This window comes from Vanellus vanellus, assembly GCF_965231255.1.
Source record: "Vanellus vanellus genome assembly, chromosome: 4".
Taxonomy (NCBI): Eukaryota; Metazoa; Chordata; class Aves; order Charadriiformes; family Charadriidae; genus Vanellus; species Vanellus vanellus.
Window position 1 is genome coordinate 45,158,364 of NC_138909.1, and position 17,961 is coordinate 45,176,324.

The 17,961-nt window shown below is 55.0% G+C and overlaps 1 protein-coding gene across 1 annotated transcript in view; it reads right to left on the reverse strand.

Annotated features, from left to right (window-relative positions):
- RAB11FIP5 (RAB11 family interacting protein 5) overlaps nucleotides 1-16,202 on the reverse strand; it is a 40,482-nt gene extending 24,280 nt beyond the window's left edge. The window contains exon 1 of the mRNA XM_082482875.1: nucleotides 15,710-16,202. Coding sequence (XP_082339001.1) covers nucleotides 15,710-16,101 — 392 coding nt within the window. The 5' untranslated portion in view covers nucleotides 16,102-16,202. The remainder of the gene's footprint in view (nucleotides 1-15,709) is intronic.
- Nucleotides 16,203-17,961: the final 1,759 nt, after the last annotated feature.

The following is a 17,961-nucleotide window of genomic DNA, read 5'->3' on the forward strand; positions in this document are numbered from 1 at the left end:
CATTCATTAAAATAACTTTATGCCAGACCCTCTGTGCCTCACTCTAAATAAGTTTGCCTGGAAGTGAAGTTAGCCTAGAAGTGTCCTTGCGTCAAGCATTTAGAGGATGCTGCATCCCAGGAGCTCTTTATGGGTAGGAGGAGCTGCCATGCAGCACCTAGTCTTTCCAACCTGACCCAACCCCATCCCACCCAACCCTACCCTACCCAGGTTACTAGATTTTGGGAAAATATCTGCATTCCCACAGCTGGCTGATGGCAGTCTCCAGCCTGCGGTACAGCTTTGGGATCTGCGATGACCTGATGCGATGGTGGAGGATGCAGCACACCAATACATCTATCACCTTCACCTCCTCCAAATCCTTCAATTCTGCTGAAACATCTGTAAAATCTGAGGCAGTCTGACACCTGAGCTGAGAAGGGAAAAGGACTTTAATGGTCCCCGTGCTGGTTGCCAAAGCACAGGACTGTGCCGCTGGGGCTGGTGAGAGCTCCCAAATGAGATATTGGCCATATCCACCAGCACAAAAGCTTCAACCATCTCCACAGTAGATTAATGGATGATGCTCCCCACTGCCCTGCCCCAGACAAAACCCTTAAGGCAGACTTTGCTCACAGAGATGGAAAGAGCGTGGGAAAAGCCTTCAAAACATACACTGCACAAGGGAAAATAACCTCCCAACCTCCATTTAGGGCCCAATCCTTCTGCAGGGAATAACCTGTGTACTGGGAGGGCATGGAGCAACCCTTGGTATGTGATGGGAGAAAGGAGTTGACTCCTGCCAGCTGGAATGAATGGTGGGTGAGAGGGCACCAAAGCAAGAGATGCCCAGTGACACCTTCTAGTTCTCCGGTTCACAGTGGTACCATGTTTAGACAGTGCATCACAAAACACAGGCCATGAGGGAACCACTTCTTCCCAAAGACTGCTGCTGACTCAGTGGTCCTTCACTCCCTTCTCCTCCCATAAGATGCCCCATCTTTCTGCCTCGGTTCCAGGGGTTGCCTCCCGGGGTGGCTGCAGCAGGATGAGTGGGTCTCCAGCACAGCTGCTGCCCTAGCAGCTCTAATCCCTCCCAGATCAAAGTATTAAAATTCCCCTTAACAAGGTGCAAAGAAATCTGTAGGTTCAGGACAGACCCTATTTCTCCATGACATGCTTCACAGGCAAAGCAGGCAGCAACAGGACGTGGAAGAAATTTCTAGACCTGGGTTAACAATTTCCCAATGATTTCCCAGAAAATAAAAATCCCAGTGGTGTTTTACATCCACTTGAAAAGTGAAGTCACTGAAAAGAAAAAAAAAAAGGGAAGGAAAATGTAAAGGGACAGAGGTGGGTGTGACCATGCTGAAATCACCAGGGCAAGGAGAAACTTGAATCGTATCCTCCAGATGTTTCTGAATTACTGCTGGGGATGTTATCACATCTCGGATGAAGGGAGGAGCTGCAAAGCCTGGGGAGCCTACACAGTACCTCATGAAGGGGGCACAAAACCCTTAAATCCCTGCTGGGATGCCTGGATAAATAATATGAGTGCACAGCTGGAAGCACCCATGTCCTTCACCACACAATTCAGGTGCCACCAAAACACAGGATGGCCAGCTTGACTTTGCCAGCAGAGACATGGGGTTAAATCCCCAGCAAACCCATTCCTATTCCTGCCACTTGCTTATCCCACCCCTATATGATGCCCTTTGAAAAATGTTCAGTACCCAGGCTTCAAGCTTGAAAATATCCAGGCATGCAGAAAAGAAAACATGGAAAAAAGCAGCATTGACCCCTTGCAGCTGCAAAGAGACATCCAAAAGGCTGATCCACTGCCAGGGAGCAGTTAGGGGAGCAGGAGCAGGTGAGTCAGTAGACTCTTCCTGTAGCAGCAGTGAGGAAAAGGCTGCTTGGAACAGGCTGTGGCTACAGCACATTAAATATTATGTTGCTCAATTTGATGCAAGACCTGGAAGAAGTTCAAGAGGGAAGGGCTGCAGCAGCCTGCCAGCTGGGAGAGGAGAGATTTGGGGGCTGAATCATTTAGCAGGAAAAGAAAAAAAACTCGCAAGTAGTTTTTGTATCTTACATCATCCCATGGAAAAAAAAAATAGAGAGCAAATCTGGGTGGATTAACATAAGGAAAGGCACAAGCTTGAGGATGACGAGATTTAACAGCCCGTAAAATCCCTCCACTGGCTCAGCTCACATGGATACGCTCTCAGCGTCTCCCATCCCATTACTTACAATATTGTGGTCATTAAAATTAATTTGGGTGCTCAGAGGTGACGCCTTTGAAAGAGTAAGCCTTAAAACCTGATCTGCTTCAAAAAGAGTCCATTCAAGGAAAAACCTCTGCTTATGCTGGTGCTGGATTAAGGACCTATTTTTGCTTCCCAAGACCTGATCAGTAGTCGGCAAGCTATTGGGACTACACCTCAAACAGGGAACAGAGCTATTTTTAGGCTAAGCTCTAAGTTTACGGCACAAGATGAGTGTTTGGGAGGATTAAGTTGTTCCATGTTGGGTTTTTCTTTTTTTTTTTATGAATCAGTTCCAGTGGAAACAGGAGGTGCAAACATTGCCTCGGCTGGGATGTGGCAGGAGACTGGGAGTGGGGCAGGTTTCAAGTCTCAGCCCAGCCAAACACAAACTCCTGCAGCATCTTTTCACTATTAGCCCCATCCCACACCCGTTGGTCTCCGACGCTTCTTGCACAAGCTGCCCTCAGGGGGAAGCCCTGGGTGGGGGGGTTCTGGATTGGGACCATCCAAGCCCAAGTCTCAGACGAGGACACGATCTCTTTTATGAGGCCAGATGATATGCCTGGAAAAACAAGCCAGCTTCTGCCTGTACAAACCCTTTTCCAAGTCTGAAAGAGCAGCCGTGGGCTTCACAGTTCAGACTCAGACCAATTGCTCTGAATTTCCCTGTGTTAGATTAATAAGACTGTGGAAGAGGTGCTGGCACTGAGAAGCACAGGGAGATCAAGGAAGCTGTATCAAGCATGTCCAGCACTGGGAACCCAGGACTGCAACGACCCACTTCTCGGAGGTGTTTGGAGGCCTCTCATGAGGATGGTGCCACCAGCTTGGGTCCAGCCCCTTGCTGCACAGGATGTCCAGGACAAGACACCCATCTCTGGCCACCTACTCCTGGGGTGCTGTTCTTAGTGAGGTTTGGAGGAGTCACAGCCTGACAGACTTTGCTACTTAAGAAAACATTAAATTAAACACGCTGTCTTGTCCCAGTGCCAGAGCTGGTGGTGATTGAGAGCAGGATTGCTCCTAGCTAAGGAGACATACTTGGTGCCTGAGTCTATGCTCCTTAGAACTGGAAATGGATCTCCCCCTTGAACACGGAGCGGAGGATGAAACCTGCAGCTTCCCAGGCCTGCTGGTCCTGTATCAACACTCTTCTGCTCCATGGAGAACTGCTCCTTTCCACCCATCTGCCCACCTCCACTGCAAGGTGATGCTTCTGCTGAGACACCTTGGCCCTGGCCATATGGAGAGCTGGGCTTACGCGGAGACATCTTCAGGGAGAGACGTCCAGGGAATGCAGCTCGAGCCAGCTTGAAGACAAGAGCTGCAGATTCAGGCAATTAGCTTTTGCTAAAACACCTATATTCTTCACTCTTACACCCCATGAGTCCAGTGCCTCTCTGCATTGGGTGCCTGCTTGCAGCATTGCACCATGCTGGGTGCAAATCCCCCAAAGCCAAAGAGCTTCTCACAGCATCACCCTGGGATCTGCCCTCCACGGATGCTGTGGCAGGGAAGGGGCAGGCAGGCACTCAGGCCCCGGGGATCTCTACAGGGGGAAGGAAGCAGCAAGCTGCCCCAGCACACAGGGACGGAAGAGGAAACCTCAAACAGAAAACTGCCCACAGATGCCCCGGAAAAGGGAAGCAGCTGAAGGCCCCTGCAAGCTCTCGGACGTCTCCCGGGAAGTGAGATGTGCTCTGGGGGTTTGCAAGCTTGCATCCCGCTGCAGTAACACTGCTTGTGGGCACCGATGTATGGTGGAGGGCTCCCCAGCCCCCCTGCATGGCTGTGCACATTCATTTAGGTCACCGTGTTTAATCAGCACATCCAAACTGCCTCCAGACAGTTTCAGTAAAACCCTTTCCTGTGCAAAGGCTCCTCTCTCCTCCCACTCGCCTCCACTGAGAGTCAAGGAGAATGGTGAGCCATGCAGCACGGCTGCCAAAAGGCAGGTTTGGGAGGAAAGGCAGAAAGCGCCTGGCATCTATTTTTACATTTGCTGTTGCTGGGATCAATCGGAGCAGCAAGGGAGGCATGGAGAACAGAGCACAAAGCACTGCTGTAACTCCAGGCCCCCAAAAAACACGTGCTTTCCCCCATCCTCCAGCAGCATCCCATACCGGAAAGCCAACTAGTGCTGAGCAAAGGGAAAAAAACACCCTGGCATGCAAACAAGAACATAGGAGCTGTTTGTTAAGGAGGGAAAGCAACCCCACAGAGGATGCTGACTGGATGGATTTGCTCAGGGTCAGCATCTGGTTTGCAGTGTCCCACCTCCCCTGCTCTTCATCCTCCATCATGCTGCAATTGACTGTTTATGGGGGGCATGGGGAGCCCCCACTCCTAGAAACCTCGTGTTGAATGTCTGAGCTACAGGGGGAAGATGGTTGGGCAGTTTTTTCTCCCCACCTTGTCTGTGTGGGCTGCCCCAGCACCTCCTAGGACGGGAAGCCAAGCTGCTGGGATGATCACGAAGACACGAAGCCAACCCTTAACAGAAAGGCAATGCCAACTGTGGCGAGGGGATCCCACAGGAGACTGACCCCAGGCTTTCGGTCACATTGTCCCTTCCACAACCCCCTCACAATCAAGCAACTCCTTCAGCACAAAACCAAGCACGAAGCTCAAGCCCCAGTCCTGTCAGCAGTTTTGCAGGTTGTCATCTATAAACCCCACAGCGATCCGAGCTTATTTCATTGGTTTGGGATTACTACAGTCGCGACACTGGGATGAGATCAGGCAGGCAGGGCAGCACATGCAACACAGCTTTCAGAGATGCTGTGTCCAGTATCAGGGCACCATCCTTCCCTACTTTCAGGAAGGACGTGGATTCTTCCAAGGAGGACCACCATGGCTCCCCAAGAGATCCCCATCCACCCTCCAGCTCAGCCAGACCTACCTTGCCCTAACAGACCTGTCCAACACGCCCTGGGTGCCTTCAGCAATGGTCCTCCAGTTTCACTGCCGGACTGGTCCCAGTACTTTACTAGCAGTGGGTTCAAGAGAGGTGCCTTGAATGGTTAAGTCCTTTAGCAACTCGCAGTGTTCATGGATGCACACAGGGAAGGATGCACAGCTGGAGCAATTCTAGAGTGCTTCAGTGGTCAGATGCTTCCCAAAACCACTCAGCATTGTCGGGGTGGTTGAGGTTCTCCTCAACCCAAACAGAAATGCTCCTGCCCTGCACCAACTCACCCACCTGAGCTGCAGTATGGAGCAAGAAATAGCCCAACGCAGAGCCAATGGCTCTTCCCCAGCCACATCAGCCTGTCATTTACTGCTGATTCATCCCTGCAACAAGGTCTTCCCCGCTTTTGAAAAGAGCCCAGAGTCTTTAATTAAAGACTACTTGGGCGCCTACAGCAGCAACAGAGAGAGCAGGACAGAACATAGAAAAGGCATCCAGGGAAAACACAAATGTTGGCAGAAGGGGCACTGCTCCTCCTGGTGTGACTCCCCTCGACGGGCGCAGCACAGGCAGCAAAGAGGCACTTTGGTGAGACGAGAACTGAAACAGCCCTGCAGAAACATGCACATCGCATCAGGCCAGGAGGAAGCTCATCTACCCAAGAAGGGAAGCATAGGGTGGAAAATACCCCAACCCTGAGGAGTTTTATGCTTTTTGTCTGGCTTCGTGTTTTTGACACAGATTCCCCCGACAGTGCTGGGAAGCTTTTCTGCAGCGTGGGTTCATTTTGTGTTGGTTTTGGATGGCCTATTTTGCAAGGTGATCCCTGTAAGCTGCTAAAAGCACAGATGGAAAACAAACACAGGCTGATTCCCCCACGGATGGGGAAGAAAGGGCTCAAGCAGCTGAGGTGGGAAGAAGTTCATCTCTGCAAACGTTCCTCTGAGAAGTGCTTGAAAACAAACTTGAACAAACTGACCCCCCACAGCTTATTAGATAATTCAGCTCACTGCTAACAAAGCAACTCAACCCTGCTCCTCTAATGGGTTCCAGCCTTGACACAACCAGCTCTGCTGCTCAAGAGAATGCTGGCAAAATGGGATATCAGAAACAAAGAGTAGAAGCCATATGTGGTGAGGGGCACAAGAGGATGGAGCTACAGACTTGGTGCTGGTGCTCCAAGTGATGTATTTTTGCAGCCGATGTGGGAGCACGGGACAACTGGCAATCCCCAGGAGAAAATCCCACCACCGACTCACACTCACTCCAGGACAGAGAAAGCTGTCCATGCTCTGCCATATCCATGCCCTGCCAAAAGGCTTGTCCCGCGACTTGCAGGACAGGAACAGAGATGTTGTCACTCCAGTGGGTCTCAATGGCAGGGAATAGCCTGCAAACCTGCAAGGCACGATGAAAACCAGCCCTGCTTGCACCCACAGCTCACTGGCAAGCCTGGTGCAACACCCAGACTGTGCTATGGAGCTAGTGCTCCAGGCACGTATCCTGCAGCACCTCAGTGCTCCATGCACAAGGTCCATCCTGGCAAGGTCCTGAGCATCCTCACTCCTGCATCCCAGCAGGACCCTGCCACCTGGCACCTCCCCTTGGCTATGGGAGGATGGGGGTGGCCCAGACCTGTGGAGCCCCCAGACAGGCTGTTTTCTTGACCCTGTACACAGAGAAAGTAGAGGATGGCTGCCCAGCCAACCCACTGCCTCCAAATCTGCCCCTACAGCCTCTGTGCTGTCTGGCAGAGGCAAACAGGAGTGTGTGACAGCATGGAGGGGGATGGTTTCAGGAGCAGGGTAGACACCAGGGGTGGAGAAGAGCTATCAGCCACCAGGATGGTGTTGGCATGACAGCAAGTGCAGGCAACTTGATCGCAAATCAATTTAGGCTAAGAAGATCAGAGGCTTTCCCCTCTCTAGTGCAGGATGGGCAGGTATGAAGAGGAAGGGAGGGAAGATTTAAGGAGCTGTAAAATGGAGCATGAAGCATTTATGAATGAAGAAGAGATAGTAATAGCAGGAGACAGAAAGTGATCTCTTCAGATATATTTATCTGTTTACACTCGAGGGCATCCAAGGTTTGCATACTCTGAGTCGTGAACAAGCCAATAAACCACATTTGTGGTCACCAAATGACCTGAACTTCCAGGCCAGCACTGCCCGGGCACAGCAAGACTAGGGGAAGAGGCCCCTGTGCAAGGATGGGAGAGGAGGCAGCACTGGCAGTCCACTGACTCACTGCACAAAAAAAACAAGGGCACAAAGAAAAGTTTAAAAATCAAGCCCAGAGCTGATTTTGCAGGATTGCAAAGCACGACCGACACAGAAGAGCTGTTCCACAGGTTCCCCCGGTGCACCTGCTTTTGGGGAGCTACTTAATGCACAACTGAACGTGCACAGGACGGGCAGGAGAAACACGTTTGTGCTGTAATTCCTTTTCCACTTCCAGCTGGGAAGCGCATCACAGCAGGGCTTGCACAGAGAACCTCATACCCAGAGGCAACGCAAGACTTGGGAATGCAGCACCTGTCCTCCAAAGGGGAAACCAACCCCAAGGGCTCCACGCAGCTTTAAATACTGGCTACACCCACTTTGGCAACGGGTCACGCATTGATTGGTTGTTCATCTCATCAACAGACCCTGCAACCCACTCTCAGGCATGAGTCACGCACGCAAAAACAGGGGAAAAAGGGAACAAATCTTAAGCTCAGCAGCAGGTTGCTGTACTTACACACAGCTTTATCTTTGGTGGACTTGCTGGGGAAGAGACCCATGTGCTGGAAACACAGAGCTGGGGAGGCCACGGGATGCTGCTTCGGGGACAGGGCTCCCAAACCCCGAGCTTGGGCTGGAAAGGCTGCCCCACTGGAAACCCAAACCCTGCGTCCCCAGCCAAGCTCCTGACAAAGAAAGCAAATTCCCATGGCAGTTATTTGCACACCTTTGCCGAGCACAGGCTTCAACAAGCCCCGGGGTGGAAAAAGAGGCAGCAGCAAAGGTTTAAAAGCCATTTTCACTTGACAGACCACATTAAGAAAGCATGCAAGGTCTTTTTTGGACTCCCAATTGTCAAGAAAGCCCCGTGCAGCAGTTGTGTAAAGGCAGCAGCCGGTGCCAGCACGCCTGCAATGGACCAGCATCTAGAGCAAGAGGACTTCAGCAGTCGAGACAACACCAGAGCACCCAGAGCCTGTGGGGTTACCTGGGGCAATGAGCTCATTTTCCCTTCGTGCAGGCACCTACATAAGTGTGTTTGCAAGCTGGCTACAGCGGACGGGCAGAATAACCCAGTCTAGACTCTGCCCTGGCAGCAGCCATGGCACAGATACGCTCTCCACCCCAACACATGCTCTCCCTCTGTTAACAGTGATAAAGAAGAGGGGTGCTTCCAGCAGACCCCTGAGCTGTAACACATCACTCCAAGGGACCATGCTGCTGGGGTGCAGCTGAGGGTGCCCGTAGATGCTCTCCCCTGGGGCAATGCTACAATCAAGCCGATTCCCCCAGGAACCACAAAGAGAATCCCCCATAAACTCCTCTCCTGCTGTGGACACTGCCTTTGAGCCATCCAGCTCAGGCCAGCATGACGACACATCCCCTCAGAGGGCCAAAGAAGCGGAGAGCAGAGCCCACCCTGCCTTCCTGGTCACCAAAGAGGAGGGACAGGCAAGAAATATTTTGCCAGTGTCTGTAAGGAAGGGAGGGAGTCACCTTGGAAAGGTGAACTGAGGTGGCGAGGCTCCTGAAGCATGGCGTGAGCACTAGCTGAAATCAGCACATGCAATAGCACCGGCTCCAACCATGTCTAGAGCTTTGTACCAACAGGTTTGAGGTGTTTTCTGGACTGGCTGTGAGTTTTTCTGCAGCTGCTAAGGGAAAAAGATAGCTGGAGGCAGTTAGGGCTCCGCCAATTAGCGTGAAACAGAGAAAGAAGCCTGAATCTGCAGCTTTTTGGTTTTTAACATGACAGAGGGTGACAGGCCAGTGCTGCCAGCCATTGATGGCCCAAACCCAATATGCCAGAGTTGCAAAGCTGGGATCAAACTGCTCAAATATCTTTTTTTTAAAAAAAGTGGAGCCTTCCCGGAGCAGAACAGAGGAAGGGCCTTAAACCTCTTCAACTGACCTCAGCAAATGGGTGAAAATAGGGTAAACTGGGCAGGTAGGAGCCACATTAAGCACTGCCACCATTTTGTAAGCAGCATCACCTTTGACACTTTCCCTGTGGGTTCCCAGCTAGGGGCAAATGCTTGCCTGTGACAAGCTGGAGACCAATGTCCCTATCCCAAGGCCTGGCTGCCTCCTGCCCAGCCTTGCCTCCAGCAGCGCAGAGAGCATCTCGACCTGATTTTTGGCAGGACTAACTCTCTCCTCCCCCTGCTCGGTGCCGTTTCGACACAGCAGGGTGTTTCCTGGCTTGGCTGAGATGCAACAACCCCTCAGAGCTGCCTTTCCACCCCAAAAACAAAGATTTCATCACAGCTGCTGTTCTCGGCCACCCTGAAAACCTTCACGAGCCTTGCCAAACACCTCTGATCACAGCCCCTGAGGAAGAGGCCTCTGTTTGCCCTCATATTAAAACTTTCCATCCCAAAACTATCACGGAGCAGCTATTTCCTCTCTGCCCCACTGCAAGGTCTCTTCCTCTCCTAGGCTTAAGGACAGACGTGCAGAGGACATGGCTGCAGCAATTTGGCCTCGGCTCATGCCCGATATGGAGCAGAAAATGAGCTCTGACCCTGGGTGCGAAAATCTCCCCTAACAGATGCAGACAGAAGCCAGGGCCACAGCGTGAATGGCAACAAGCACAAACCACCACGTCCAAGAGAGATGCCACAGCCAAGAGCCTGCAGGCCACAGCACGTGCTCTGCTGCTAATGATCTCCACTGATTTTAATTTAACAAGGGAGGACAGCAGCCACAAGCACACCATGGGCTGACAGCAGTCCAGAAGAGTTGGTGGTGGAGATGAGAGCAGGTCCGTGCCTGGGGGAAACACAAGGACAGTGCCACAGAAGGCATGTTACCCGCCTGCTCTCGCCACAGCAAGGAGGGGACATGATGGGTACAACCAGCAAGGGGAAGGGAAAAGTGCCTGATTTGGCGCTTAGCTCAGGAAGGACCAACAGACAGTGAGGGAGCCCCAGCAGGGATTTGGGGACTGTCCCTTGGCCCTGAGGGTGCTTCTCGCCCCTCTGGTCCCAATGCTGCTTTGCTGCTGAGCAAGTGGGCAGCACACATCACAGGACAATGATGTGACCTTCTGGAGGGCTTCTCAATCACGCTGGGGCCAAAGCAAATTCAGAGCAATGTTCCTCTGAGCCACCTCCATCTCAGCCTGTTCCTTCCCCCAGCCATGCTGCTTCTCCTTCCCTGTGCCAAGCCACGCAGCTGCAGGCAGGGATGGGGCCGAGGAGCTCCTTCTCTGAACAGCTCTGCCAGCCATCTTGGCATGACTCCATGACACCTTCTTCCCAAGCCCAAAGAAATCCCTGTCCCTCCTCCACTGACCCTTGCCCCAGAACTGAGCTCCATCAGGATGCAGGGGAGAGAAGCTTAGCACCCAAGGAAAGGTTTTGTACCCCGACTAGCTTCTTTGCTGATGGAGAGCAAGGAGAACGTCTCGTTCCTGCTTGCCAGGGTAGAGATGCTGCGGCTGCCCAGGCGAAAGGCTGCATGCAAGCCCAGACCCCTCCAAGCAACCGGCTGCTCCACAGCTGGGGAGGGATGAGAACAAGTAAAAGGAAATGCAGCAGGGAGGGCTTTGGGGAATTTGGAGCTGGGTTAATTTTGCATGGGTAACAACTCTGCAAGACAAGTTCCCTGTCGCAGAGACACCAAAGGCTACTCGCTGCCATTGCTCCCCGTCCGAGGCAGCAGCCAGCAAGCAACTGCAAGTCACTGCAGGAAAACATCAGAGCCAGGAATCACAACCCCTCTGCTACACTTACTGTCCCTTTACCCGCAGGATTCCAGTACTGCAAAGCCCTGTATTTTTCTCTCTGGAGACCAAGCTCCGGAACCAGCAGATCTTCACCCTGGAAGGCTCATGGCTTTAACCTTCCCCTTTGCCATGGGGCTGTGAGATCTTAGGGAAAGAAAGCAAATGAAAATGAGATTTCAAAAAGGGAGAGAAGAGGTAATGACAATTAGGGCTTTTCTTTGCTCAGCTGTGCTGGTTTTGGCTGGGACAGAGTTAATTTTCTTTACAGTATCTACTATTGGGCTATGTTTTGGATTTGTGCTGGAAAGAGTGTTGATAATACAGGGATGTTTTAGTTACTGCTGAGCAGTGCTTATACAGAGTCAAGGTCTTTTCTGCTCTTCACACCACCCCACCAGAGAGTAGGCTGGGGGGGCACAAGAACTTGGGAGGGGATGCAGCCAGGAGAGCTGACATCAACTGACCAAAGGGATATTCCATACCATGTGACGTCATGCTCACTATATAAAGCTGGGGATAGAAGAAGGAAGGGGGGACACTGGGAGTGATGGCATTTGTCTTCCCAAGTAACCATTATGTGTGATGGAGCCCTGCTTTCCTGGAGGTGGCTGAACACCTGCCTGATGATGGGAAGCAGTGAATGAATTCCTTGTTTGCTTTGCTTGCATCCACAGCTTTTGTTTTAGCTATTCAACTGTCTTTATCTCAAGCCATGAGTGTTCTCACTTTTACTCTTCCGAATCTCTCCCCCATTCCACCAGGGGTGAGTGAGCATGCAGCTGTGTGTGCTTAGCTGGGGTTAAACCATGACACCAGCCCAGGAAAATCTGGGTGCCTAACATCCCTCTCCGCCATTGGCATCACAGCCCATGGAACAAAATCAAGGCCCTTTCAGGCCCCCACGCAACCAGGTCCAACATCCAACCCCGCAGGTGTTACTGTGTATCTCCTGTCCTCCCCAAAGCCAAGGCCCTGCCATGCTACCCACCCACCGGACCACGTTGGCCAAGGGGAAAACACAGCCTGATGAACGTTAGATCGAAGCTCTCGTCTTGTTGCAGCTGGAAGCATTTCCACCCTCCTCAGATGCTGCGTTGATGGGGATGGACGTGGAGGTAATGCTCCCTGGCTTGGTGCAACGCCACAGGGAAGGCAGGATGAGCCCCCGCAGGGGACTGCAACGGCATTTCCTGGATGTCAGGAAGAGCAGAAGCGATAGCTGCCTTGTGAGTCCAGAAAAAAACCTCTTCTTCTGGGCTGAGCCCTCATTTTAGAGGCACTGACTACCCCCCATTTCCCTGCCAAACTACCACGTCTCCCCCCCCATGCCTGTGCCGAGCCAGCAGCGCTCGAGGACCCTTGAGCAGACCATTATGGTTGGACACGGTGATGGTCACCGTGCCAGTATGCAAGCACTTTATTGCACTGCCTCATACTGCTGGCAGCACTGGGGTTTTGGGCTCCCAAAAAATAAGGCAGGACAGAGAGTTGCAGGGACCAGGTCACTGGGGAAGAAGAGGTGAAGGCCAGGAGCATCCCACCTGGGCAGGGCCATGACGAAGGTTTTCTGTGATGCAGAAAGGTACTGCATCTGGAGACAGACATTGGGCTCAGCTGGGCAGTAAAAGGCATGGGTTAAAACCAAAAACACTACATGGGCTGACGTGGGAAGGGAGAAATAATGCTCGGCACTGTTGCTTTGCTTGCCAACCCCAAGCCCTGGAGCTGGTTGAGTGTGGGACAATCCTTTGGATGCCCAAAAAGGCCATGAGAGCTCTCAGGCTGCTCTTGTGCAACTCCAAGGGTTGATTTTCTCCCAGGCAAAACACTGAAATGATCAAGACATTCAGCTGAACAAGGCAGCTCATAAACACCCCTGGATGCTGGCTGATGGCTCATTCCTGGAGAAGAGTCCAAGTTTGACGGAACATTTTCCATCGTGCTGAAAACAAGTATAAAAATCACCACTGGTAAAGTTTCCGTGCAACAAAAATCAGCAGGAAAATGAGAGCAAGGTCAACACACTGACAATTGAGTCCTTTTTTTAAGCAGGGTCCCATTGCAATTGGCAGCAGTTTTATGCCTGGGAACAAGGGCTGCAGATGGGGTCCTAAAAACCAGCATATGGCAGAGACTCAACTTATGCATCCCTCACTCGGGGGCCAGTGGTTATCTCTGCTGCACAGGCATGGGTGCGCTCCATGGTGCAGTCCCAGAGCAGGGCAGTCTGTGTTTGTTTTGCTATTTTTTAATCTGGGACTAAAATTTCCTCTTAAAAAAAAATGTTTATAACAGGGCTGAACCAGACATCAGAAGGTGGTTGGAAGCTTACACAGCTCACAGAGCCAGACCCCCGGGGCTCCCCCCAACCCTTCTCCCACCCAGCTGGACACACTCCAGCACTCGGAACCCTCCTCCAAAAAAAGTGCAGCCCCTTCCACACTGCAGACCTGCCACCCACCCTCGAGATACCTTCCAGCTCAGGGGTTTGAGAGAACAGAGATGCTAGGGGCGTAGGGCGAGGGCCCTCCATCATGTTTTCTGTGTTCAGTCCCATTACAGGGAGCCACAGGCAAAGATAAAGACCCTTAAATCTCTTGCAATCCTGAACGGCGCGAGGGGAAGTGAATTTTCCTTATGCTAGCAAAGCTACAGGAAGGGAGGAAGACAGACAGCAAAAATCCTGGGGATCTCCTGCCTCACGGCCCAGATGCCCTCCTTGGGCTGCAGTAAGAGTACCACTGTGGTGACCAGCAGCTGTGACAGGCAGCATGGGGTCCAGCCACGTTGGACGTTGCACCCATGGGATTAATGGCCCCTGACGCTGAGACCTTTGAGACGAGACCACAGGCTCAGCCTCCTGAAATCTCCTGAAAGACTGTCATGGGGCACCCCGCCTTGCACAGCTTCGTAAACTTCTGCTAACAGGAGCGCGGCTTTCCTCGAGACATGGCTCCTACCCCAGCTCCCGGCGCAGGACTCCCTACCCAAACCGCAAAGAGGACGGAAAGTTATTTCACATCCTCCCGTGCCAAAACAACACATCTCTCCCGGCACACCCGAAAGGCCGCGGATCGGCTCGCTCACTCTGAAGTCTGCGCACAATGCTGGTTTGAATTAAGCCTGAAGAATTCAGATCCAGCTCCTCCGACGCCGCCCATTCTCCAGGCAGCACTAATAAAAGCAAAATAAACGCCAGGGGGGAAACACTCAGACACTAACTCCAGGGTTAGTCACTTTTCCTCTGTGCCCACGCTCCCATTTTAGGGCAAGCAGGAGTCTCCATGGGCTGCAGATGCAAACGAGCAGCATTTCTCCACGGGAAAAGTTTTTCTGACCCCTTTTCGCACTATTCCCACTCTCCAGGAATGAGGCTGTGCTGTCTGCAAAGCCCCAGCGCTCCCTCCGCCACCTCCCTGGCCGTGCCCTGGGTAGGAGGGCGAGGGAGGCTCCTCTCCAAGCCTGAAGCTTCAGGCAGCGAGCCAACTGAATTCCTGGGGTCCTGGGAGCCAGTGAGTAGCAAGGAAGCTCGCAGCAGCCCAGCCAGGTCTGCATGCATTTCTCTGCCTGGCAAAGGCTAGAAAACATTATTATTGTTTTAAACTCTTCTGGGGGAAGGAGGAAGAACAGTAAATCCACACACACACAGGGTTTTATGCTGTAGGCAACAGAGGGCTGGGGTTTGGTCCCCCGAACTGGGGGGCCCTCCTGCAACAGCACCGCAACAAACCAGGTCATGCCAACAGCCCCACCGAGCTGGTGGGGGCTGCAAAGCCCCCGCAGCCATTGGAAGGATAAACCACCATGGGCTTCTGTGCCACTGTTTCCCAGGAGTGACAGACCCCGAGGGAACCTTCCCAGGATGCAGAGGGACCTCCGGGCATCCTGTCCCCTAGGATCCCCTTCCCAAGGGGAGAAAGGATCCTGTGATGCCTTGTCCCGCATGACTCCCTTCCTGGGGGGATGGAGGGACCCTGTGCCACTCCATCCTCCACAACACCCTTCCTGGGGCACACATGACATCCTACACCCCATGATGCCCTTCCTGGAGCATCCATGGGCCCTGGGATACCATGTATCCTGCAATGCCCTTCCTGGGTCATACATGGACACTGTGCCACCCCATCCTCTGTCACACCCCTCCCAGAGCACCCACAAACCCTACAATGTCCCGTCCCCTGTGACACCCTTCTTGGAGCATGCACAGCCACTGTGATGGTGGATGACCTCCTACAAAGCCCTTCCTGGGGCATGCCAGGACCCCATGACACCCTCCCTAGGGTGTCCATGGACCCTGTGACACACTACCTCCTGCAGTGACCTTCCTGGGACACTCACAGACCCCGTGACCCCCTGGCCCTAGCAAAACCCTTCTTGGGGCATGCATGGACCCCACCACACCCCACCTCCTGCAATGCCCTTCCTAGGCCACACACAGACCCCATGACACCCCATCTGCTGCGACGCCCTTCCTGGGGCTCACACAGACCCATGACACCCATCCTGGGGCACGCAGGAACCCGGTGACACCCATCGCAGAGGCTTCCCCTGCTCTGCCCCCACGGGTGTGGGGCAATGCCCGGTGGGACCCACTCACCGCTCATCCGGTGCGCGGCCCTGCTGCATGGCGGGCTCCAGGGGCACCAGGGCCTGGCCCAGGAAGCGGTCCATGCCCACCAGGGCCCGGTGCATGACGGTGAGCACCAGGCCGCCGCGGGCCAGGCCCGCCGGGGTGCCCAGCTCAGGGGGCAGCTCGAAGGCGCACTCCTCCCGCCATTCGGGGTTGCCGGTGCTCTTCTCGGCCACCGAGGTGCTGTACTTCTCGCGGCCCAGCTGGATGATGGTGTAGGCGTCGCTGGTGCCCGGCTTGCCGCCGCCGCCGCCCTTGCACCGCAGCCCGCGGGCCCGCACCACCGTCACCTGGACGTGGGTGGGCACCCAGGCCGGAGACCCCTCAGCGGGAAGCGCGGCCGCCCGCAGCAGCGCCATGGCGGGACACTGAGGAGGCGCCGGGCCGGGTTGGACCGGACGGAACCGGACCGGACGGAACCGGACCGGGCCTCGGGCCTCGCGCCGCCGACCGCCGCCGCCGCCGCTGCCGCAGCCGGGCCGCAGCGCGAGCGCCACCGGCCGCCCCGCCCTCCCCAAGCCCCGCCCCCGCCCGGCCTCTAACCCCGCCCCAGCCCCGCGCCAACCCCGCCCCCCGCGCCTTGCTGTAGCACCGCCCCCCGCAGGGAGGCCACGCCTCACTCCGCCCGCCGGCCCCGCCCCGCCCCTCCCCGCCGGACCGGAGGGGTCGACGGAGGGGGGGGCGGGGGGGACGGTGCGTGGGGGCGCGTGCACGGGGCGGGGCATCGGGGTGGGAAGGGGGGGGGGCGTGCACCGGGGGGGCGTGCACGAGGTGGGGGGGAGTGCACCGGAGGAGGAGGGGAAGGCGTGTACCGGAGGGGCGTGCACCGGGGATGCGGTGCCGGGCGTGCAGCAGGACTGCAGGGTAGAGCACACACCGCACGGTGCACCGGGCTGGGCGCGCAGCGGGGTTGCGAACCGGTCCGTTCCCGCACCGGGCCGGAGAGGGCGGTGGTGTGGGCCTGGACACGCAAGCAGGCTGGGCCACCACAAAGCCACCCAGCGTGTCGCGATATGTCGCCCCCGCGCCCGGGCGAGCCGAGAAGAAGGGGGCGGGAGGGCGGACACGGGGCCTGTGTGTATCCCCCGACACCCGCCGCACCCACCCCGGCACCCCCCGGGCGCTGCTGTCCCCAGCGCTTCCCAGCCGCTCTTTTTGGGGCCACCCTGCCCCACGGTGGGCAAGTGCACGCCGCGTGCGTGGATGAGCACGAGTGTGCACGCGTGTGCCAGCGGGAGCATGTGTGTCCCTGCACCTGCAAGCGCATGCGTGAGTGTCCCTGTACATGCAAGCGCGTGCGTGTGAGTGTCCATGCGTGTGCAAGCATGCGTGTGTGCCCGCACACAAGGACGCACACGCGTGCACCTGTGCCATTTGCTGCTGGAGCAACCCCCTGCGCCCCCGGAGGTCCCCCCGTGTGCCATTCGCAGGCTGCTCTGCCCGTGAACATGTGCCATCCTGGAGCAGATTCCCGGTGTCCCGTGTCCCCCCGCCCTGTCCCGGGATGATTTTCCCAGGAACGATGGTGGCACAGAGCCATGTGCTTCAAACGTGCGGCAGCGTTTCCCACGCAGCAGCCCGGTGGCAGGGAGTGGGGGGGGTGTGACACAGCAGTGTCCCTCGACCCGGGGCCCCCAATCCTAGTAAGCAATTAAAAACCTCTCCGCTGACCCTAATAACTCGATTGCACCACCAAACCCCACGTTCCCCCAGGCCCCTCAAGCAAGGTCACGCCAAAAAGCCATGCTGGGGTGCGCTAGTGCTCAGTACCGGCATTTTGGGCGCTCATGGCTGGGTGATGACGGGGTGATCTGGGCCCCCAGGGCTTTGATGTCATCAAGATAAGGGGCGTTCGGGGCCACCTCGGTTCATAGGACGGGGCTGGGCCGCTCTGCTCTATCGCTCCCATCTCCGGCATCGAACCGGTGGCAGTTGTTTTTATTTTTTTTTCTTTTTGCCTCCTTCTGCTTCGTGTCCCCTCCCCGCGGGCCGGGGCTGTCCGTTCTGCTCAGCTGCGCGGACACAGGGTGCCCCGACAGGGTGGTGGGGCATTGCACGAGTGTAAACAGCCCCTTTGGGATTTGCTACGTCCCCTCTGGGGTTGCTGTGTCCCCCTTGGAGGTGCAACATCCCCTTTGAGGTTGCTATGGCCCCTTTGTGGTTTCTGTGGCCCTTTGGGATTTGCTATGTCCCCTTTTGGGGTTGCTGTGTCCCCCTTG